The 25,295-nt window shown below is 47.6% G+C and overlaps 2 protein-coding genes across 4 annotated transcripts in view; one reads left to right on the top strand and one right to left on the bottom strand.

Annotated features, from left to right (window-relative positions):
• ST13 (ST13 Hsp70 interacting protein) overlaps positions 1–17,335 on the bottom strand; it is a 202,530-nt gene extending 185,195 nt beyond the window's left edge. The window contains exons 1-2 of the mRNA XM_077276087.1: positions 16,989–17,335; positions 12,508–12,565 (exon numbers count right to left, since the gene is read on the bottom strand). Of these exons, the coding sequence (XP_077132202.1) occupies positions 12,508–12,565; positions 16,989–17,098 (168 nt within the window). The 5' untranslated portion in view covers positions 17,099–17,335. The remainder of the gene's footprint in view (positions 1–12,507; positions 12,566–16,988) is intronic.
• Positions 17,180–25,295, top strand: part of XPNPEP3 (X-prolyl aminopeptidase 3) — a 180,678-nt gene continuing 172,562 nt past the window's right edge. The window contains exon 1 of one of the 3 annotated variants that reach the window (XM_077276083.1): positions 17,180–17,433. In XM_077276083.1, coding sequence (XP_077132198.1) covers positions 17,313–17,433 — 121 coding nt within the window. In that variant the 5' untranslated portion in view covers positions 17,180–17,312. The remainder of the gene's footprint in view (positions 17,434–25,295) is intronic. The other 2 variants (XM_077276084.1, XM_077276085.1) reach the window with 2 other exon arrangements.

Raw genomic sequence — 25,295 nt, 5'->3', positions numbered from 1 at the left:
CCGTAAAATCTGTTTCTCGGAGCCTTCATTGGGGGACACAGGAACCATGGGTGTATGCTGCTGCCACTAGGAGGCTGACACCATGCAATTAAAAAAAGTTAGCTCCTCCTCTGCAGTGTACACCCCACTGACAGGAAGTTGGATATTCAGTTAGTGAGAAAGCAGTAGGAGAAGAAAAGTGTAAAGTGTAAAGAGAAAGAATAATAATATAATAATAATAATCTTTATTCATATAGCGCCAACAAACTCCGCAGCGCTCTACAGATTAATAGTTTCAAACACTCAAAGAGTGTTCAAAGAACTCAAAGGTTAGCGGTATAACACAATAAACAGAGCTGTTCACCTTGGGAGGGTGCTGTGTCCTCCAATGAAGGCTCCGAGAAACAGATTTTACGGTAAGCAACCAAAAATCCTGTTTTCTCTATCGCCTCATTGGGGGACACAGGAACCATGGGACGTCCCAAAGCAGTCCCTGGGGCGGGAACAGCAGTCAACACCAATCAGGGTCAGAGTAACTGACCACCGTCGCCTGCAAGGTCTTCCTACCTAAGCCGGCATAAGCCTAAGGTAGGCATGGAAGTTTTGCGAACATGTGGAGGACCGATCATCGGTCTGTAGAGGTGCAAGGCAGAGGCCCTATATGTGCACCGCCGGGAGGTGCCCACTGCCCGGGTAGAGTGCGCCTTAAACCTGGAAGGAGGAGCTCTGCTCTGACCTGGAAATCTAAACAGTGCTGACTGGATTTTGCGGGCATACGCTGATTTGGAGGCCAGAGGGCCTCTCTACGCCGAGTGTTATGACCCCAGTGGACAGGGTCTCAGAGGAACGTGTAAGTCTGCGAGATACAAAAATCCAGCTCATAGGGCTGTGGTAACTGGGTTGACCAAATAGCTACTCCTAACGCCAACACTAGAAGTAGCCGGGGATCATGCCTACGGTGATCGCTAGATGACTCGCGCCAGCCGGAGAATCTAACTACCCCTAGGAGAAGAAAACAAAGACCTCTCTTGCCTCCAGAGAAAGGGACCCCAAAGCAAGATACAAGCCCCCCACAAATAATAACGGTGAGGTAAGAGGAAATGACAAACACAGAAATGAACCAGGTTCAGCAAAGAGAGGCCAGCTTACTAATAGCAGAATAAAGCAAGATAACTTATCTGGTCAACAAAAACCCTATAAAAATCCACGCTGGAGATTCAAGAACCCCCGAACCGTCTAACGGTCCGGGGGGAGAACACCAGCCCCCTAGAGCTTCCAGCAAAGGTCAGGATACAGATTGGAACAAGCTGGACAAAAATACCAAACAAAACAAAAGCAAAAAGCAAGGAAGCAGACTTAGCTTGAAATACAGGAACCAGGATCATAGGACAAGAGCACAACAGATTAGCTCTGATTTCAACGATGCCAGGCATTGAACTGAAGGTCCAGGGAGCTTATATAGCAACGCCCCTGAACTAACGGCCCAGGTGAGGATATAGAAAAAGACAGACGCTCCAGAGTCAAATCACTAATGACCACTAGAGGGAGCAAAAAGCAAAATCACAACAGCCGAGCCCGTATACTAAAAAGGGGGAGGGACGGTCTTAGCTGGATAGATGCACCTCGGCCTGACCCGGTAGCGTGATGAGTGAAATGCTATGAAGGATGAGTCCAAGCAGGACGAAAGGAAGGGAATCAAGAATGATGGACAGAGCCATGGGAGAACCTCGGCAAGGTAAGGGCAGAGCACTGAACCTGTGATTCACAGAATGTACAAAACTGCTGACGCAGACTCTGGAAGTGGTTGAGAGCCTGAAAAGAAGGTATAAAACGAAAAAGGACTCGCCCCTCGCAAAAATGCAGGAATGTCCGATGACTTGAAGAAAAGGAGGACCTGGATAAAGGCTTTCATAAAATAAAGGAAAGAACATGCGGTCCCAGGAGAACAACGAGGTTTAGTTTGAGGAAGAAGAGAACTCGTCCCTCCGATGACCTCCTTAATAATTGGTTCAAGTTGGAGCCAAACTGACGGAAAACCTCGGAAGGCAAGCTGGAGAGGGGACCTTCTAGAGGATAAGTCCTGCCACGCCTTATGCAAAATGGACCTTCAGATTGGCACGACATTGCTGGATGTCCAAGCAGCACCTGCAGCGGCATCCGCGGGGGCGGATTCCAAGTACTTCCCTGCAAGAGTAAATGAGTCCACAAGGACAGCCATTTCCTCTGATCGGACTCCATGAAGGGTGCCCTGATGGAGCAGCTTAGCCCATGCGTCTATAAACTTTGCTGCCCAGGTGGAGACAAAGGCAGGGCACAACGTAACAGCGGACACTTCAATGGTCGACTTTGCCATGGACTATTAGTCTGCCGTTGGTATCCTAGAGGGATGCTCTCTCTGGGAGAGGAGGACTGTATCGGTGGAAAATCTGGAAACCGGAGGGTCCAGAGACGGAGAAGAGGTCCAGTTCGCAGTAAGGGCAGGAGAGAGGAAATATAAGAAACCGAGACGTTTCCCTCTTTGCAACGGCTGGGTTAAGGATTCCAAAAGAAAACCCAGAAAAGACCATTGAATTGAAATGACAAGAAGGGACTTGAGAGTAGGGTACTGGGGACCTGCTAGCGAGCAAACGCTGAAGACGTACTGAAGGGGCCTTGGGTGAAACCCTGGATCTCAACCCAGCAATGTGACTCTGCTACATCAACAAAACGGCTCAGAAAGGGAGAACCGCTTGAAGAGACCATCTCTTGCCCGTCTAAGTAGATAGAACGGAGATTACCAGACGACTCCGCGGGCTCAGATCCATCAGGAAGCTAAACTTAAACGTACATGGATGAAGATTGTTAACATGGACTATGGAAAATTTTGAAAAGATGGGCAATGATCGGCACAATCAGATATGAGCAGTCCAAGGAGGAGAGTCCATGGAAAACCTAGAGTATGTCAATTCCATGGAAAGTTGGCCCTAGGAAGGGGTACATAGTCCCCAGGAAAGACTTGTCTGCCAGAGGGAAGATCCTTACCCATGACGACATGAGTGACCCTATCCGTCTCGGACCCTCTGGAATGGGGAGAGGATTGTAGTGTGTGGATCTACTTACCTAAGTATAAGACACCACACAAACGAGGATAACAGTGAAAAGGATACAAATCCTGCTGAAGGTAGGAACGTATTATCACCAAAACCCCATCATTGGATCCAGGCGTGGAGCAGCCTTCTACAATGGACAATGCTTGCACAGAGTAGGATCCAATTCCTATCCGAGGTGGAAGAACCTGTTCGTGCCACGGTCGGAAATAAAAGTCCAGAGATGCTCGAGGTTTAATCCAGTGTCTGTAAGATGACCTCTAAAACCTGGACAGCGGACAGAGTACCGCTGCAATCGTACGGTAGGAATAGGAGAGTGCGTCTGACTTACCTGAATACAGTACAGAACGCCAGTACCACTGCAGTGGTTAATCCAAGACACGTCTGATCCGCTGAAGATACAACAGTGTCAAATACCGTACTGTACCTGGAAGGTGGTGCGTGCGAAAACCTGGATCGCGGATAGAGTACTGCTGCGATCGGCTCTCAGTATCCTGCGACTATGGCAGATAGAGTACTGCTGCGACTGGTTCTCAGTATCCTGTGACTATGGTAGACAGAGTACAGCTGCGATCGGCTCTCGATATCCTGCGACTATGGCAGATAGAGTACTGCTGCGATCGGCTCTCAGTATCCTGTGACTAATCTGAATATCCTACTTCCTGTCGGTGGGGTGTACACTGCAGAGGAGGAGCTAACTTTTTTTTATTTGCATGGTGTCAGCCTCCTAGTGGCAGCAGCATACACCCATGGTTCCTGTGTCCCTCAATGAGGCGATAGAAAAATGAACAAATCAATAGTAGGCCAAGAATTGGTTTTATTTAATGTTTATGCCGTTCCTCGTGTGGTATAAGTGATTAGGCAACTTTATTCTTCAGGTCGGTGAGCTTACAGCAATATTAGTTTACATATATATTTTTTCTTTATACAGTTGGCTGCTATCACACAAATAAATCGCCATATTTTGAGAGCTATACTTTTCTGCCAACAGTCAAGTGAGGCTTGTTTTTTTGCGGGACGAGATGACGGTTTTATTGGTACCATTTTCGGGTACATAATATTTTTGCATTCCTTTCTATTCCTATTTTTGGGAGGCAGAATGAACAAAAATCAGCAATTCAGGATTTTTTTTTTTTAATGCAGTTCCAAGTGTGGTAAAATTGATAATGCGGCTGTATTCTTTGGGTTAGTACGATTACAGTGATATTTATTTATTTATTATTTTTTTAAATGTTTTGGCGCTTTTACACACACAAAAAAAAGATTTATTTTTGCATCACTATAATTTGGAGAGCTATAAATTATCTTTCCACTGACGGAGCTGTATGGCGGCTTGTTATTTGCAGGGCAAGATGACTTTTCAGAGATACCATTTTTAATTCCATTTGTCTTTTTGATCACGTTATTATACTTTTTGTTCGGCAGTTAGATGAAAAGTTTTTTGCCGCATTTTTTTTTTTTTTTCACATTGTTCACTGAAGGGGTTAACTAGCGGGACAGTTTTATAGCTTGGGTTGTTCCGGACGCAGTGATATACATTTAGGTATTTTATTGTACGCAAAAATATGTATTAATTGGTATAATACCGTATTTTTCGGACTATAAGCCGCACCGGACCATAAGATGCCCCCTAAATTTTCAAAAGGAAAAATCGGGAAAAAAATAAATAATGTGTCAAATGGGGGTCCATCTTACAGTCCAAATACAGCTTACCTGGGGGGAAGATAGGCACAGGTGCAGGAGTTGTCATAGGGGTTGTTCAGTGGTCCAGGCTGGTGCGATGGCCTCCGGGAATCCCATCCCAGGCCACCACCAACCACCCGAGCAGCCGCGTCACCACCGCCAGAGCTGCCGCACAGCACCTCCGACCTTCTGTCTCTTCCCCATTATCCCGTAGAATGTAAGTCCGCAAGGACAGGGTCCTCTCCCCTCTGTACCGGTCTGTAAATTTGTTTACTGTAAACGATATCTATAACCCTGTACGTAACCCCTTTTCTCATGTACAGCACCATGGAATTAATGGTGATATATATATATATATATATACACACACACACACACACACACACACACAATTGTCTAAGGGTCACTTCCGTCTGTCACGGAAATCCCAAGTCGTTGATTGGTCGTGGCCGTTTTGCCGCGACCAATCAGCGACAGGCACAGTCCTGCCGTGAAATAGCCGCTCCCTACTCCCCTGCAGTCAGTGCCCCGTCCATACTCCCCTCCAGTCAGCGCTCACACAGGGTTAATGGCAGAATTAACAGACCGCGTTATGCCGCGGTGTAACGCACTCCTTTAACACTGCTATTAACCCTGTCTGTGTGACCAACTTTTTACTAATGATGCTGCCTATGCAGCATCAATAGTAAAAAGATCTAATATTAAAAATAATAAAAAAAAATTAAAAATAAAAATAGTTATATACTCACCGTCCGTCGGCCCCCCGGATCCAGAACAGGTTATTTCCCGCTCCTCGTGAAGCTCCGGTGACCGCTCCATGCATTGTGATCTCGCAAGACGATGACGTAGCGGTCTCGCGAGACCGCAATGCACTCTTGGGACCGGAGCGTCGCGAGGAGCATCGGTAAACGCCTCGCCTGGATCCGGGGGGACGACGGAGGGTGAGTATATAACTATCTTTTATTTTAAATCTTTTTTTTTTTTTTTTTAACAGGGATATGATGCCCACATTGCTATACACTCCGTGGGCGGCGCTATACACTCCGTGGGCTGTTATGGACTGGTGATTAAGGAGCGACATGCGACTAGCTCTGAGCAGGTGGTAACTATACCGACCGCAGTTCCTAATCTTAACACAGACACTAGCAGTAGCCGTGGGATGTTCCTGTCACTCCCTGGACACCTCGTCACAGCCGGAGAACTAGCTACCCCTAAAGGTAGAAACAGGAAATCTATCTTGCCTCAGAGAAAATCCCCAAAGGATAGGACAGCCCCCCACAAATAATGACTGTGAGAGGAGAAGGAAATGACATAAGTAGTATGAAACAAGATTTAGCAAAGGAGGCCACTACTAGCTAGACAGAATTAGTACAGAACAGAAAACTGTGCGGTCAGTAATAAAAACTAGAAAAAGTCCACCGCAGAGAAATGCAAAAATCTCCACACCTGACTAAAGGTGTGGAGGGCAAACTCTGCTGCCCAAAACTTCCAGCTTAGCTAAATAGATCCATACTGATAAGCTGGACAAATGAGCAAAACATAGAAAATGCCAAACAACAAAGTCCACAACAAGTGAACTGCAAAAAGACAAGCAAGGACTTAGCTTTGCTGAAATGGTCAGAGTGGCAGGGAAATCCTCAGAGAGCCATGACTCCAAGCTCAACAATTGGCAACTGGCATTGAATTAGGGATAAGGCCAGACTAATATAGCCGAGCCAGAAAGACGATCAGTGAGAACAGCTGCTGATGCTAAATCCAAGAAGCAGCCATACTACTCAAAACCACAGGAGGGAGCCCAAGAGCAGAATTCACAAGTGGGCTGTGCTATACACTGCGTGCGTGGGCTGTGCTATACACTGCGTGCGTGGGCTGTGCTATACACTGCGTGCGTGGGCTGTGCTATACACTGCGTGCGTGGGCTGTGCTATACACTGCGTGCGTGGGCTGTGCTATACACTGCGTGCGTGGGCTGTGCTATACACTGCGTGCGTGGGCTGTGCTATACACTGCGTGCGTGGGCTGTGCTATACACTGCGTGCGTGGGCTGTGCTATACACTGCGTGCGTGGGCTGTGCTATACACTGCGTGCGTGGGCTGTGCTATACACTGCGTGCGTGGGCTGTGCTATACACTGCGTGCGTGGGCTGTGCTATACACTGCGTGCGTGGGCTGTGCTATACACTGCGTGCGTGGGCTGTGCTATACACTGCGTGCGTGGGCTGTGCTATACACTGCGTGCGTGGGCTGTGCTATACACTGCGTGCGTGGGCTGTGCTATACACTGCGTGCGTGGGCTGTGCTATACACTGCGTGCGTGGGCTGTGCTATACACTGCGTGCGTGGGCTGTGCTATACACTGCGTGCGTGGGCTGTGCTATACACTGCGTGCGTGGGCTGTGCTATACACTGCGTGCGTGGGCTGTGCTATACACTGCGTGCGTGGGCTGTGCTATACACTGCGTGCGTGGGCTGTGCTATACACTGCGTGCGTGGGCTGTGCTATACACTGCGTGCGTGGGCTGTGCTATACACTGCGTGCGTGGGCTGTGCTATACACTGCGTGCGTGGGCTGTGCTATACACTGCGTGCGTGGGCTGTGCTATACACTGCGTGCGTGGGCTGTGCTATACACTGCGTGCGTGGGCTGTGCTATACACTGCGTGCGTGGGCTGTGCTATACACTGCGTGCGTGGGCTGTGCTATACACTGCGTGCGTGGGCTGTGTTATACACTGCGTGCGTGGGCTGTGTTATACACTGCGTGCGTGGGCTGTGTTATACACTGCGTGCGTGGGCTGTTATAAACTACGTGGCTGTGTTATATGCTATGTGGGCTGTTATAAACTCCGTGGGCTGGGCAATATACTACGTGGCTGTGCAATATACTACGTGGCCTGTGCAATATACTACGTGGCTGTGCTATTTACTACGTGGCTGTGCTATATACTACATGGCCGGCCGCGAACAATCAGCAACAGGCGCAGTCCAGCCGCGAATTGGCGTGGGATTTGAACCACGCTTCGCTATTTGGTCGTGGCTGGCCGAATCCTGTGTATTCAATGGATTATTCTAAAATCTTCATAAATAAACTACATACATATTCTAGAATATATATACATACACACATATACACATACCTACACCGTATATGCTCAAATATAAGCCAACCCGAGTATAAGCAGAGACCCCTAATTTTGCCACAAAAAACTGGGAAAACGTAATGACTCGAGTATATGCCTAGGGTGGAAAATGCAGCAGCTACTGGTAAATTTCAAAAATAAAAATAGATACCAATAAAAGTAAAATTGAGACATCAGTAGGTTAAGTGTTTTTGAATATCCATATTGAATCAGGAGCCCCATATAATGCTCCATACAGTTTATGATGGGCCGTATAAGATGCTCCATATTAAAATATGCCCCACATAATGCTGCACAAATGTTGATTATGGCCCCATAAGATGCTCCATATTAAAATATGCCCCATATAATGCTGCACAAATGTTGATTATGGCCCCATAAGATGCTCCATACAGACATTTGCCCCATATAATGCTCCACAAATGCTGATTATGGCCTCATAAGATGCTCCATAGAGACATTTGCCCCATATAATGCTGCACATGGCCCATACAGATATTTGCCCCATATAATGCTGCACATGGCCACACAAGATGCTCCATACAGATATTTGCCCCATATAATGCTGCACATGGCCCCATACAGATATTTGCCCCATATAATGCTGCACATGGCCACATAGATATTTGCCCCATATAATGTGCACATGGCCCCATACAGATATTTGCCCCATATAATGCTGCACATGACCCCATAAGATGCTCCATACAGATATTTGCCCCCATATAATGCTGCACATGGCCCCATACAGATATTTGCCCCATATAATGCTGCACATGGCCCCATAAGATGCTCCATACAGATATTTGCCCCATATAATGCTGCACATGGCCCCATAAGATGCTCCATACAGATATTTGCCCCATATAATGCTGCACATGGCCCCATACAGATATTTGCCCCATATAATGCTGCACATGGCCACATGAGATGCTCTATACAGATATTTGCCCCATATAATGCTGCACATGGCCCCATACAGATATTTGCTCCATACAGACATTTGCCCCATATACTGTTGCTGGGATTAAAAAAAAAAATAAAAATAAAATAAAATAAAATCACATACTCACTTCTCGTCGCGTAGGCCCCCGGCACTTGCTATACTCACCTTTCCCGTTCCACCGACGAGCGCCGCTGTGTCCTCCCCGTCCTCTGCATTGACTGTTCAGGCAGAGGGCGGCGCGCACACTAATCGCGTCATCGCACCCTCTGACCTCAACGTCACTGCAGAGGACGGGAAAGACGCAGCGACGGCCGGCGGCGGCGGAACGGGGAGCAGGTGAATATTGCGCACTGCCCCCTTCATACTCACCTGCTCCTGGCGTGATGTCCCTGGTTCTCCGGCACCGGCAGCTTCTTCCTGTATTGAGCGGTCACATGGTACCGCTCATTACAGTAATTAATATACGGCTCCACCCCTATGGGAGTGGAGTCTGGTCCATATTCATTACTGTAATGAGCAGTACCATGTGACCGCTCACTACAGGAAGAAACTGCAGGCGCCGGAGAACCAGGGACACCGCGCCAGGAGCAGGTATTATTACACAGCTGCCGCTCCTCCTTCCACGCCGACCACTGGGAATGACTCGAGTATAAGCCGAGAGGGGCAATTTCAGCCTAAAAAAAAAAAAAATGGGCTGAAATTCTCGGCTTATACTCGACTATATACGGTATATATAATTGTCTAAGGTCCACTTCCGTCTGTTTGTCTGTCACGGAAATCCCGCGACGCTAATTGGTCACACCCAGCCGGCCGCGACCAATCAGCGAGAGCCACAGTCCGGCCGCGAATTGGCCCCTCCCTACTCCCCTCCAGTCAGTGCCCCCTCCATACTCCCCTCCAGTTAGCGCCCACATAGCGTTTTAGCAGTCCGTTAACACTGCCATTAACCCTGTAATTGTGACCAACTTTTTACTATTGATGCTGCCTATGCAGCATCAATAGTAAAAACATATAATGTTAAAAATAAAAAAAAAATAAAAAATCATTATATTCTCACCTTCCGGCGTCCGCGACAGCCTTTCCCGCTCCTCACAATGCTCCAGTCCCAAGAATGCATTGCGGCAATGACCCCACATGACGCAGCGGTATCGTGAGACCGCTACATCACCACGGGTTATTTCTGGGAACGGAGCGTCGCAAGTAGCATCGCTAAAGGCCTGGGCTGGATCCGGGGGCCGCCGGAAGGTAAGTATATACCGGTAACTATTTTTTATTTTAATTCTTTTTTCTTTTTTTTTTTTTTAACAGGGATATGGTGCCCACATTGCTATATACTGCGTGGGCAGAGCTATATACTGCGTGGGCAGAGCTATATACTGCGTGGGCAGAGCTATATACTGCGTGGGCAGAGCTATATACTGCGTGGGCAGAGCTATATACTGCGTGGGCAGAGCTATATACTGCGTGGGCAGAGCTATATACTGCGTGGGCAGAGCTATATACTGCGTGGGCAGAGCTATATACTGCGTGGGCAGAGCTATATACTGCGTGGGCAGAGCTATATACTGCGTGGGCAGAGCTATACACTGCGTGGGCAGAGCTATACACTGCGTGGGCAGAGCTATACACTGCGTGGGCAGAGCTATATACTGCGTGGGCTGTGAGACTCTTTCGCCCGGGGCCCTCAAAAACCTGGAGCTGGCCCTGGCTTCACTGATTGGTCGCAGCCTGCCGCGACCAATCAGCGACAGACGCAGTACAGCCGCGAACTGGCACGGGATTTGAACCACGCTTCGCTAATTGGTCGTGCAAATGAAAATTGTACATTCACACTGAAAAACATCAAAACTACGAATTAACACATGTGGAATTATATACTTAGAGTGTGAAACAACTGAAATTATGTCTTATATTCTAGGTTCTTCAAAGTAGCCACCTTTTGCTTTGATGACTGCTTTGCACACTCTTGGCATTCTCTTGATGAGCTTCAAGAGGTAGTCACCGGGAATGGTCTTTCAACAAAGCAAAAGGTGGCTACTTTGAAGAACCTAGAATATAAGACATAATTTCAGTTGTTTCACACATTTTTGTTAAGTATATAATTCCACATGTGTTAATTCATAGTTTTGATGCCTTCAGTGGGAATGTACAATTTTCATAGTCATGAAAATACAGAAAAATCTTTACATGAGAAGGTGTGTCCAAACTTTTGGTCTGTACTAATAAATATATATATAGCTTTTTTTTTTTTTTTGCAAGGGAGTCAAGATGGAGTGAGGAGTACAGGGACACAGATCTATAGATGTAAGCTTCAAAAATCGTGTCATCAGCAATCCTAAATGTTCATTACCCTAACACCCTATCCATGTAAGGACTGGGCATACAATTATTTTGTTTCATTTAAATTTCAGTTAAATATTTGGAACAACAAAAACACACTTGTACCCTTTGGGCAAAAAAAAGAACAGTTAGGAGGAAGAACACAGGGAGACAGGGACAGATTTAGGATGACCCCCAAAATCATGATGCTGGGACAGAACTATCAGATATTCGTGGCATACTCTGCACATATGACATAATTGTCCAAAATGGCAATAACTGATGTCATTGGCAGCATCGTTATGAGATAAAGATATACCGTAGTTTTCGGATTATAAGATGAACTTTTTTTCCAAAAATTTTGGGGGGAAATGGGGGTGCGTCTTATAATGCTAATGTACCTTACCGGTACCATTGCTACAGACCGCAGGTTGGGATGGAGAGGTGTCCGGTGGTGCTGCGGGTGTCCGGCGCTGCTACCCAGTGCTCTGCGGGTGTCTCCACTGCCCGCGGCGCTGCGGGGTGTCCGGCACTGCTGCCAGGTGCTCTGCTGGTGTCTCCGATGCTGCGCGTGCGTGGCCGACGCTGCGGTCTCCGATGCTGCAGGGGACCACCCCGGCAGTCCCATGGTTTCCTGTGCGGTGGACTCCTGAAAAATGGCCGCCGGGCGGGGCATGAGCAGATGGAGATCTCGGCACCAAGATCTCGGGAGAGGAGAGTCCAAAGCACAGGAATCATGGGATTGCCGGGGCTCTGGCTTTTCGCAAATGTCAGAGCCCCAGCAGCACCGGAGACTGCCGCAGCAGCATCAGGCAGTGCTGTCCAGGCACCCACAGCACCGGAGACACCAGCAGGGCACCCCCAAGCAGGACCACCGGACACCCCCGAAGCGCTGCCAGGCACCAGAGACACCAGCAGAGCACCGGGCAGCAGCGCCAGACACCAGCAGCACTGCCGGACACCCCTTCATCCCAGCCTGCGGCATCACCCCACTCCTGCCTCCTCCAGCTGTGACCCTGGGTCTCTGTTTCACCCGCAGCCACCACCCCCGGTAAGCAAAAATATGCATGGATTATAAGCACCACCATTTTATTAAAAAAAATGTTTTCCCATTTTTCTCCTCAAAATTTGGGGTGCGTCTTATAATTCAGAACGTCTTATAAAGCGAAAAATACGGTATATTACACACACACACAGCATGTCGCCAGTGGGTAACATGTAACATCTCGCCAGTGCTAGATTTTAAAACTGACATAGGATATCACAGAAATATAGCACGTTACCCTGCCTTAAGTGCCTACAAGACGTTTAAAACTAGGCAAGTCATACAAAAAAAAGTTCACCAGTATATTTACCCGATTGGTCTCTGTAGGAGATTCTTTGGGAGGTGGGGATGGGATAGATGCCCCCATGCTGCAAAAAGAAAAATAACATGATTTAGAAACTTCACTATGAATGACAGAAGAACTATTCTCATAAGGAGAGCCACTTAAAGAAACATTATCTTTAGACCATTAAAGGGAATCTCTCAGCAGGTTTTTGCTGCCCCGTCTGAGAACAGCCTGATGTAGGGGCAGAGATCCTGATTGGAGCAACACGTCACTTATTGGTCGCTTGATGTCATTTTCGTAAAATCACAATTTTATCTTCTGCAGATCTAGCAGTTCTCTAAAGGCTGAGCTCTGCTTAACTCCGCCCACACCACTGATTGGCAGCTTTCTGCCCATGTACTGTGTACATAGAATCCCTGGTGGGGGCAGGGTTATACAGAGCTCAGTAATAAGCTTGACTACCTGGCAGCAGGTTCACTTCACTAGTCCTCTAATGCCTCCTACTGGTAAAACAGTGATTTTATTAAAACTGCAGCTAGCAGCTGGTGACATGAATGGAATCAATGTCTCTGTCTCTACATCATGCTGCTCTCAGATTAGGTGGCAAAAAACTTGCTGAGATTCCCTTTACATGCTGCTGAATGTTAGGATATGCTTACATGAATATATTAAATGGTCTGTGCACAGAGAGCCCTGGCCAGAACAAACATGGGTCTCCTGATCCAAACCATGTCATAGGAATAGACGGGACTGTCTCTAGGTCTCCTGACCTGCAGTCAGTCAATGGATCGCAGTCTAGACACAGACCACATCATGTGATCATATGTTCATGTGAGGCTTAAAAAGGTATTAGCTGATGTCACTCATTTCTGCATCAGAGGTGATGATGTTACAGTACCACACAGCTGAGGTGTGTGCACCATCCGCAGGTATTGTGCACATGTCCATGGCTATTGTGTACACATCTCAGTAGCATGCGAGGTCATATCACTGGCACCAGTCACATCCAATGAGGAAGAACCACAGAATAACCCCTTTAAAGGGAACCTGTCACTCCCAAAATCGAAGATGAGCTAAGCCCACCGTCATCAGGGGCTTATCTACAGAGTTCTGTAATGCTGTAGATAAGCCCCCGATGTATCCTGAAAGAGGAGAAAAAGAGGTTAGATTATACTCATCCAGGGGCGGTCCCGCTGCGGTCCGGTCTGATGGGCGTCACGGTCCGGGGCCTCCCATCTTCTTACGATGACATCCTCTTCTTGTCTTCATGCTGCGGCTCCGGCGCAGGTGTACTTTGTCTGCCCTGTTGAGGGCAGAGCAAAGTACTGCAGTGCGCAGGCGCCGGGCCACTCTGACCACTCTGACCTGATGCCGGTGGGCTTAGCTCATCTTCGATTTTGGGGGTGACAGGTTCCCTTTAAAAGAACTGAGGCTCCAGCTCAGTACATCCTGCTCCAGTCATATGACCACTGTGGACATTGATTTACTGGAGCAGTCTCCTCCAGAAGAGGAATGTGGAGAGCAGCTGGGGGACTCAGGCAGCAAGAGGAGAGGAAAGTCTGGTAACTGGCAGGTGAGAAGACATCTGTGCACCAAGCTGGACTTCTAAATAAAAAGCCAATATTTGGAAGGACAACTGTTATGAGGTACAACTTCATACACAACCTGAATGTCAGGGCTCAGCCTGATGAAGCACAGCAGGGAGCTCAGCTCTCTAGAAAAATTTGGAGACATTAGGTTTACCAATTCTTCTAGGAGTCCAGGTCGTCTCCCTTTTTATGACAATCTACCAGATGTTTTGTAGAAGGTGGTAAACATGGACACACGGCAGTGCTGCGTGGGCACAACACGGGCATGCTGCAGGTGCCACATGTATACCATGGATATTGTGTACGTGTAGTGTTACAACATGGGTATATTGCAGGTGCTCCATTACAACGCTGATCTGCTACTTAGGAGATACAAGATGCCCCATGAAGTAAAACAGCAGACCGATTCTCAAAATAGCTGACATGCCGCCGTGGAGCAGCTGCCTGCATTTTAAAAGACGTTATCAACCTGAGATTTTCATTACTCCAAACAGCTTGTCGCATCCTAACGGAGCATAATCGACACTCTGGGAGAGTTTTCCTGGATGAGCTGGCTCCAAGAGTCATCACAAGACTGAAGTATGAGCTCTGCATGGCAGCGGCCCTGGCATGTGCGGAGGCTCAGTGATTTCTATACACAAGCTACTGAATTAAGAGGCAGAGACTCCAGTTGGCATGGGACGGTCACAGCATCTGATAGTCAGAGCCGAATCCTTCCAGTATGATAACTTCACAGGGTTCCTCAGGGGTGGACGTCTTTAGTTACATAATGGCTGGAGCTAAACCTCAGGCAACAGAAGACTGGCCATCATTGGTCCCCGATGCAGCCTGTGACAGCGGCCAGACCTCAGGTGTCAGAAGACCAGCCATCATTGGTCCCCGGAGCAGTCTGTGACAGCGGCCAAACCTCAGGTGTCAGAAGACCGGCCATCATTGGTCCCCGGAGGAGTCTGTGACAGCGGCCAGACCTTGTACAACTGACGACAGACCATCATTGGTCCCCGAAGCAGCCTGTGACAGTGACCAAACATCAGGTGTCAGAAGAACGACCATCATTGGTCCCCGAAGCAGCCTGTGACAGTGGCCAAACCTCAGGTGTCAGAAGACCGGCCATCATTGGTCCCCGGAGCAGTCTGTGACAGCGGCCAGACCTTGGACAACTGACGACAGACCATCATTGGTCCCCGAAGCAGCCTGTGACAGTGACCAAACATCAGGTGTCAGAAGAACGACCATCATTGGTCCCCGAAGCAGCCTGTGACAGTGGCCAAGCAAAAAAGGCAGCACACTGCAGCGCTAACACATGAAAAAATGAAACACAGAAATTGAACTGCATTACTGCACTAAAAATATGAAAAATGAGAGCGTTTAGCGCATAAAAAAGGCCAATTTTATGTGTACCTGGTAGCCACTTTACGGCATCTCTCGTATACCAGGTCCTGCGCTATCCTTCCTCGCTGAGAATAAATGTCTCCATGTGAATGGGCACCTATGAAAACCTCTCATGAGACTAACATTCTCCTCTGTGGAGGGGTACTGGACCTGCTGCAATTAAGACACTTGTAACTAGGAGGCGGAGTGCTCAGTCAGAAGGCTAGACAATACATTTGAAAAAACTGACCGTCACATCCAAACATAGATCAAGTGTGACCTGGTATAAGAGAGATGCCGTAAAGTGGCTACCAGGTACACATAAAATTGGCCTTTTTTATGCGCTAAACGCTCTCATTTTTCATATTTTTAGTGCAGTAATGCAGTTCAATTTCTGTGTTTCATTTTTTCATGTGTTAGCGCTGCAGTGTGCTGCCTTTTTTGCTTGACTGTATAGGAGTCGGTGACTAAGGTTCAGCACCTGTTCACACTTGATCTATGTTTGGATGTGACGGTCAGTTTTTTCAAATGTATTGTCTAGCCTTCTGACTGAGCACTCCGCCTCCTAGTCACAAGTGTCTTAATTGCAGCAGGTCCAGTACCCCTCCACAGAGAAGGAGAATGTTAGTCTCATGAGAGGTTTTCATAGGTGCCCATTCACATGGAGACGTTTATTCTCAGCGAGGAAGGATAGCGCAGGACCTGGTATAAGAGAGATGCCGTAAAGTGGCTACCAGGTACACATAAAATTGGCCTTTTTTATGCGCTAAACGCTCTCATTTTTCATATTTTTAGTGCAGTAATGCAGTTCAATTTCTGTGTTTCATTTTTTCATGTGTTAGCGCTGCAGTGTGCTGCCTTTTTTGCTTGACTGTATAGGAGTTGGTGACTCTAAGGCTCAGCACCTGTTCACACTTGATCTATGTTTGGATGTGACGGTCAGTTTTTTCAAATGTGACAGTGGCCAAACCTTAGGTGTCAGAAGACCGGCCATCATTGGTCCCCGGAGCAGTCTGTGACAGCGGCCAGACCTTGGACAACTGACGACAGACCATCATTGGTCCCCGAAGCAGCCTGTGACAGTGGTCAAACCTCAGGTGTCAGAAGACCGGCCATCATTGGTCCCCGGAGCAGTCTGTGACAGTGGCCAGACCTTGGACAACTGACGACAGACCATCATTGGTCTCAGAAGCAGCCTGTGATAGTGACCAAACCTCAGGTGACAGAAGAATGGCCATCAGGCCCAGGGCAAGCACTGCATCGGCCTGTGACAGAGGCCAGACCATGGGCAACTGAAGATCGGCCATAGTCGGTTGCTGGAGTGGCCTATAACAAGGGCAAAAGACTGGCCATCATCGGTCGCAGGGCCTGTGACCCTATCGCTCCGCCATCGCAGACCACCTATTCAAGTTTTGAGTCAAGTTGAACAATCCCTGTAATCTGTGTGTAAATGCCGCCCTGGCCACATACATGGGGCGGCCATAGCGACACATGTAGCGATGGTGAGAGTGAGCGCACCCTCAGCACATGGCGGACACTGCTCACCTCTGCAGCCATTCTGTGAAGAAGCCGAGCTCCGAGCACTGCAGGATGGCCGGGTTGCTCTGGCACAGGCGGACGAACTCCCGCAGCTCCTGCAACTTCCGTGGGTCCATAGCTCAGTGACACCGAGGCCAAGCAGCGCAGCAGGCGGAGCGGCAGGAAAGCGCTAGAAGGGGCGTGGCCTTTCAGAGTCCAGTGCCCGCCCACCTCCGGGATGTCGTCTCTTCGGGGCGTCTACGTGCCCGCGTCAGCGAGTAGCAAAACCCACAGACAGGAAGTAGAGGACGAGTGTGTGCAGCGCGTCTCACAGCGGGAGCCCTTCGTGTGATGACGTCATCAGTGTGCGGCCTGGGCGCTGCCGGCGGAGTGCGCTCATATCTGTGCGCGGCGCTCCTTCCACTTGCAGGCATGTGGCGGCCAGCTGCGCGGATGTTAGGCCGCGGTGCAGGTCAGGCAGCTTTCTACCTCAATTACACAGCACTGCGTTACTGCTGCCCACACACGGACAACGGCCATGTGACTGGGAGACGCGGCAGGAGCGCGGGCATACGGCCCTGTCCCCTGTGTCCGCTCTCATTCCCGCTGCTCCTCTGACTATAACAGTTTTTTCTTTTTTCAATAAAGGGAATCTGTCAACATACTTTTGCCACCTAATCTGAGAGCAGCATGCTGTAGGGGCAGAGACCCTGACCGCAGCAATGTCACTGACCAACCTAGAAACCACTGGACCCCGAGGTTTGGTGGAGTGGGAGGGGCCGTGCCTTCCCATGTATTGCGGCACGTACACCATAATTCTGTGAGGGAAGAGGCGCCGGCCAGCGTCACCGTGGTGCAGAGTCCTTTAGGCTGGTTTCACATTTTCATCTTTGTGCGCAGTGTTTGATCCGCATGCGTACGTATATTTAACATGGTGTACTCATGGACATGCGTTTGCATGCGTCGTTTCGCGGGGCGCAGCAAATGCAACATGTTGCATTTTTGGGGGCGTCAAAAATCCATCACATATGCGCATGCGGATGAGTGCGTCAAAACAATGCATTACTGTCTATGGGAAAGCATGTGTTCAATGCGCTTGTGTACTTTAGAGTGCGCATGTCCAGGAACTGATTGAGACGCCCTCCTGGAAATATTGAATGCATGTGCATAAACAACCCACACTCAGGCAAAAAATGCATAGAAACGCCTGCACACAAAGTGTTTTTTTTTGCCATCATGCGTAAGCTGATGCAGATAAAAACACGGCACAAACATGCATTTTGGCATGCGTTTGTGCATGCTGATGATAGGCTGCGCACAGAACCGCTAATGTGAACCTAGCCTTATTTGGAGGCAGAGAGCAAGATGGCTGTATAGAATAACCATGTAGAATGGAAGATTAAAAACGTTCCGTCACCGTGATTCTTGTGCGTAGCACCCACTGAGCTTCATTCTTGTGCATAGCACCCACTGAGCGTGATTCAGATGCTTAGCACCCACTGAGCACAATTCTGGTGCGCAGCACCCACTGAGCGTGATTCAGGTTCGTAGCACCCACTGAGCGTGATTCTGGTGTGTAGCACTCACTGAGCACGATTCTGATGCGTAGCACTCACTGAGCACGATTCTGGTGTTTAGCACCCACTGAGCGTGATGCAGGTGCGTAGCACCCACTGAGCACGATTCTGGTGTTAGCACTCACTGAGCACGATTCTGGTGTTAGCACCCACTGAGCACGATTCTGGTGTTAGCACTCACTGAGCACGATTCTGGTGTTTAGCACCCACTGAGCGTGATTCTGGTGCGTAGCACCCACTGAGCGTGATTCTGGTGTGCAGCACTCACTGAGCACGATTCTGGTGTTTAGCACCCACTGAGCGTGATTCAGGTTCGTAGCACCCACTGAGCGTGATTCTGGTGTGTAGCACTCACTGAGCACGATTCTGATGCGTAGCACTCACTGAGCACGATTCTGGTGTTTAGCACCCACTGAGCGTGATTCAGGTTCGTAGCACCCACTGAGCGTGATTCTGATGTGTAGCACTCACTGAGCACGATTCTGATGCGTAGCACTCACTGAGCACGATTCTGGTGTTTAGCACCCACTGAGCGTTATGCAGGTGCGTAGCACCCACTGAGCACGATTCTGGTGTTAGCACTCACTGAGCACGATTCTGGTGTTAGCACTCACTGAGCACGATTCTGGTGTTAGCACTCACTGAGCACGATTCTGGTGTTTAGCACCCACTGAGCGTGATTCAGGTGCGTAGCACCCACTGAGCACGATTCTGGTGTTAGCACTCACTGAGCACGATTCTGGTGTTTAGCACCCACTGAGCGTGATTCTGGTGCGTAGCACCCACTGAGCACGATTCTGGTGCGTAGCACTCACTGAGCACGATTCTGGTGTTTAGCACCCACTGAGCGTAATTCTGGTACGTAGCACTCACTGAGCACGATTCTGGTGCGTAGCACTCACTGAGCACAATTCTGGTGCGTAGCACTCACTGAGCACGATTCTGGTGCGTAGCACTCACTGAGCACGATTCTGGTGCGTAGCACTCACTGAGCATGATTCTGGTGCGTAGCACTCAGCGTGATTCTGGTGCGTAGCACCCACTGAGCACAATTCTGGTGGTTAGCACCCACTGAACGTGATTCAGGTGCGTAGCACCCACTGAGCGTGATTCTGGTGCGTAGCACTCACTGAGCACGATTCTGGTGTTTAGCACCGACTGAGCGTGATTCAGGTGCGTAGCACCCACTGAGCGTGATCAAGGTGCGTAGCACCCACTGAGCGTGATTCAGGTGCGTAGCACCCACTGAGCGTGATTCTGGTGCGTAGCACCCACTGAGCGTGATTCTGGTGCGTAGCACTCACTGAGCACGATTCTGGTGTTTAGCACCCACTGAGCGTGATTCTGGTGCGTAGCACTCACTGAGGACGATTCTGGTGCCTAGCACCCACTGAGCACAATTCTGGTGCGTAGCACTCACTGAGCGTGATTCTGGTGCGTAGCACTCACTGAGCACGATTCTGGTGCGTAGCACTCACTGAGCACGATTCTGGTGCGTAGCACTCAGTGTGATTCTGGTGCGTAGCACCCACTGAGCACAATTCTGGTGTTTAGCACCCACTGAGCGTGATTCAGGTGCGTAGCACCCACTGAGCGTGATTCAGGTGCGTAGCACCCACTGAGCGTGATTCAGGTGCGTAGCACCCACTGAGCGTGATTCAGGTGCGTAGCACCCACTGAGCACGATTCTGGTGCGTAGCACCCACTGAGCACGATTCTGGTGCTTAGCACTCACTAAGCATGATTCTGGTGTTTAGCACCCACTGAGCGTGATTCAGGTGCGTAGCACCCACTGAGCACGATTCTGGTGCGTAGCACCCACTGAGCGTGATTCTCGTGCGTAGCACTCACTGAGCACGATTCTGGTGTTTAGCACCCACTGAGCGTGATTCAGGTGCGTAGCACCCACTGAGCACGATTCAGGTGCGTAGCACCCACTGAGCACGATTCTGGTGCGTAGCACCCACTGAGCGTGATTCTGGTGCGTAGCACTCACTGAGCCAGATTCTGGTGCGTAGCACTCACTGAGCGTGATTCAGGTGCGTAGCACCCACAGCACGATTCTGGTGCGTAGCACCCACTGAGCGTGATTCTGGTGCGTAGCACTCACTGAGTACGATTCTGGTGTTTAGCACCCACTGAGCGTGATTCAGGTGCGTAGCACCCACTGAGCGTGATTCAGGTGCGTAGCACCCACTGAGCGTGATTCAGGTGCATAGCATCCACTGAGCGTGATTCAGGGTGCTGTGCCCCAGAGATGTCAGTGATGTTTTTACTCTGCCACCAAATAACTGGACATCCTCCTGTTTTCCTCACTGACCCCATCTTGGCATAGATGGTTTCCTTACTCTGATTTATGTGGGCGAGCGGGACATTGTTTTCCTACAGTAATTGTGTACCAATTGAAGCCCCTAAATTCGTGTCACCCACAATAACCCTTTCATAGCCATTAGTATGATGCTGCCAAAAATACCCCCACCCACACACAGAGTATAATCACATACATCATTTCACCCCGCATTCACAGTATGATGACTCCACAGTGCCTCCAGCAAACTATAATGCCTCTACAGTGCCTCCAACACAGTATAATACCTTTACAGCACAATGCCCCTAAATCAGTGTTTCTCAACTCCGGTCCTCAAGACTTACCAACAGGTCATGTTTTCAGGATTTCCTTAGTATTGCATAGGTGATGGAATAAATGCTTGAGCAGGTGATGAAATTATCACCTGTGCAATACTAAGGAAATCCTGAAAACTTGACCTGTTGGTGGGTCTTGAGGACTGGAGTTGAGAAACACTGCCCTAAATGATGGTTCAGGGAGCCATTCTATTCAACGGTATCCAAAGGAGGCAGATTCCGCAGAAATTGTGGCAAACTGTAATGTGAAGAGACTCACTGGCCCCATAGCGGCCATGTTGACTGCAGCTATGAATGGTACGCCACTGCTTGCTGCCATGTAGCCCTCCACCTTCATGACCTCTGTAAATCCCTTCTGTGTACAATGTGCATAGGCAGCTTTTTGTCTATGCTATTTACACAGAACGTGGACAAATGGTGATGTGGGCGGGGCTATACACGTTTCAGCATTCAGAGCTGTGCTAGATCTGCAGCAGAGAAAACAGGGATTTTATCAAAATGACAGCAAGCAGACCAGTATGTGGTACATTGCTAGAATCAGGGTCTCTGCCTCTACAGCACTCTATAATGGGTGGGGAATCTTTTTTCTGCCAAGGGCCATTTGGATATTTGTACCATCCTTCGGGCGCCGTACAAACTCCGCCCACAGAGTACATCCTGACTCTTGCACTGGTGTCAGGGTATAATCTCTCATTGCATGCCCTTCAGTGTTCAGTAGTGAACACTGTGTGTGTGCGCTAACAGAGCAAGAAGAAATTAATGAGCTGGTGGAAATCAAAATACAGCTCCCTGCCCAAGAATGCGGTCCCTGAGAATCTGCCAGGGGGCCTGAGGTTCCCCACCCCTGCTCTACAACATCTCTCAGATGGGGTAACAAAAACCAGAAGACAGATTCTCTTTAACACTATGCAGACACGGTGTCTTTTAAATGCTGGTGCACTCGCTGAGTTTTCCCAAGAAAACGCCGATGGTCATTTTCTTAAAGTTCATTTACCATTGTTATTGCTGCAGCGCCGATGCCTTCGCCTTATAATATTAAGTATAGAGAAAGGGCAGCTTCCTAACTGAAGTCGTCTGCAGAAATGAGCATGTTGCTTTTTTTTTAACCAGGTCAAGGTTTAGGAACCTGAAACTGTTAAAAGAAGAGACATAAGATGGACTCTGTGAACACTAGTGCTTTATTGACATTGCTCTGCATTAAGTTCATTTTATGGGATACTGAACATGTCTGCCATATGTTTCCAAGGATATGGATTTTACGTCTTGCAAATTTTGATGGTCTTGCCTAGGAGGGGCACTCGCATGATTCTCTGGGGGATTAAGTCTTTTCATTATCACCATGTAACACACCTTTGTAAAGATCGTAAAGTTAACAATAAATAGCTCATATCTCTGGAACCGTATGGTGAATTTAAGAAAAAACAAAAATCTGAATACTCAGAGGAGCATAGCGAATTTTATAAGAGCAAATAGCGGCCACTTTTTACCAGGAGACCGGTCGTCCTTAAGAAGTCGTTTGGTTTTCATAACTATTTCATAGTAGTTTTACACGAGTTTTGGTAAATTATGATTTCTCAAAGCTAGCTTTGTATTTTGACAGTATGTGACAGCCGGACTTCAAAGAAAAAAACTAGGGATGTGGCAGGCAAAAAGCATGATGGAAAGATTGCCACTTCTTCGGTGTTTAACCCCTTAATGATCCCTGATGCGCCTTTTAATGAGGCCATAAGCCGCAGCACTGATTTTTATGGTGTTGAGGATTAAGTGAATTGCACCCTACGACAGGGAAGTTGCCGCAGTGTCAGCTGTATGTGACAGCTGACACCATGGGGCATCGGTCCTGATTGGTGATCTCGGCCAATTAAACCAATAGATATCACTGTCAATTTCAAAAGCAGCATCTACAACCCCTGGGAAAAATTATGGAATCACCGGACTTGGAGGATGTTCATTCAGTTTAATTTTGTAGAAAAAAAGCAGATCACAGACATGGCACAAAACTAAAGCCATTTCAAATGTCAACTTTCTGCCTTAAGAAACACTAACAGAAATCAAGAACAAAAAATGTGGTAGTCAGTAATGGTTACTTTTTTTAGTCAAGCATAGGGGAAAAATTATGGAATCACTCAATTCTGAGGAAAAAATTATAGAATCACCCTGTAAATTTTCATACCCCAAAATAACACCTGCATCAAATTAGATCTGCTCGCTAGTCTACATCTGAAAAGGAGTGATCACACCTTGGAGAGCAGTTGCACCAAGTGGACTGACATGAATCATGGTTCCAACACGAGAGATGTCAATTGAAACAAAGGAGAGGATTATCAAACCCTTAAAAGAGGGTAAATCATCACGCAACGTTGCAAAAGATGTTGGTTGTTCACAGTCAGCTGTGTCTAAAATCTGTACCAAAAAGAAACAACATGGGAAGGTTGTTAAAGGCAAACATACTGGTAGACCAAGGAAGACATCAATGCATCAAGACCGGAAACTTAAAGCAATATGTCTCCAAAACAGGAAATGCACAACAAAACAAATTAGGAACGAATGGGTGGAAACTGGAGTCAATGTGACCGAACTATAAGAAACCGCCTAAAGGAAATGGGATTTACATACAGAAAAGCTAAACGAAAGCCATCATTAACACCTAAACATGAAAAACAAGGTTACAGTGGGCTAAGGAAAAGCAATCGTGGACTGTGGATGACTGGATGAAAGTCATATTCAGTGATGAATCACGAATCTGCATTGTGCAACGTGGAACTTTTGTCTGATGCCATTCCAATGAGATTTATAAAGATGACTGCCTGAAGAGAACATGCAAATTTCCACAGTCATTGATGATATGGGGCTGCATGTCAGGTAAAAGCACTGGGGAGATGGCTGTCATTACATCTTAAATAAATGCACAAGTTTATGTTGATATTTTGGACACTTTTCTTATCCCATCAATTGAAAGGATGTTAGGGGATGATGAAATCATTTTTCAAGATGATAATGCATACTGCCATAGAGCGAAAACTGTGAAAACACTCCTGGAAAAAAGACACAGGTCAATGTCATGGCTGCAAATAGTCCTGATCTCAATCCAATTGAAAATCTTTGGTGGCAGTTGAAGAAAATGGTCCATAACAAGGCTCCAACCTGCAAAGCTGATCTGGCAACAGCAATCAGAGAAAGTTGGAGCCAGATTGATAAAGTGTACTGTTTGGCACTCATTAAGTCCATGCCTCAGAGACTGCAAGCTGTTATAAAAGCCAGAGGTGGTGCAACAAAATACTAGTGATGTTTTGGAGTGTTTTTTTGTTTGTTTTTCATGATTCCATAATTTTTTCCTCAGAATTGAGTGATTCCATAATTATTTCCCTATGCTTGGTAAAAAAAAGTAACTATTACTGACTACCACATTTTTTGTTCTTGATTTCTTTTAGGGTTTCTTAAAGCCAGAAAGTTGCCATTTGAAATGACTTTAGTTTTGTGCCATGTCAGTGATCTGCTTTCTTTCTACAAAATTAAACAACTGAATGAACATCCTCCAAGGCCGGTGATTCCATAATTTTTTTCCAGGGGTTGTAGATGCTTAAAAGAGACAGAAGACTACCTTTTTAACCCTATCATTGCCTTACGATCTCAGGTGCCGATAGTCATCTCAACTCAAGGGCATAGAATGACTGCAGGATATGGTGGCCTGATGGACCCCACTATCAGCAGGGTCTGACAGACTGTCAGTGTGACACTGACTTCTTTTGTGCATTCCAGTACAAGACTATTGTGTACCAGACCAACAATCAAAGTAACAAATATTTATGTCCAACAGTGGGGAAAAAGTGAAAACAAATTAAAAATCCGCTTAACCCCTAAGTGACCAAGCCTATTTTGACCTTAATGATCAGGCACATTTTTTTTAAGCTAACCAGTATCACTTTATGTGGTAATAACTCTGGAACGTTTCCATGGATCCCACTGATTTTTGAGAATATTTTCTCATGACATATTGTACTTCATGATAGTGGCAAAATTTGTTCGATATGACTTGTGTTTATTTGTAAAAATATCAGAAATTTGGCAAAAATATAAAAATGTCGCTATTTTCAAACTTTAGATTCTTATGCCC

Source organism: Ranitomeya variabilis, chromosome 8 (genome assembly GCF_051348905.1).
Source record: "Ranitomeya variabilis isolate aRanVar5 chromosome 8, aRanVar5.hap1, whole genome shotgun sequence".
NCBI lineage: Eukaryota > Metazoa > Chordata > Amphibia > Anura > Dendrobatidae > Ranitomeya > Ranitomeya variabilis.
This window is presented reverse-complemented; position numbering and strand designations above follow the sequence as displayed.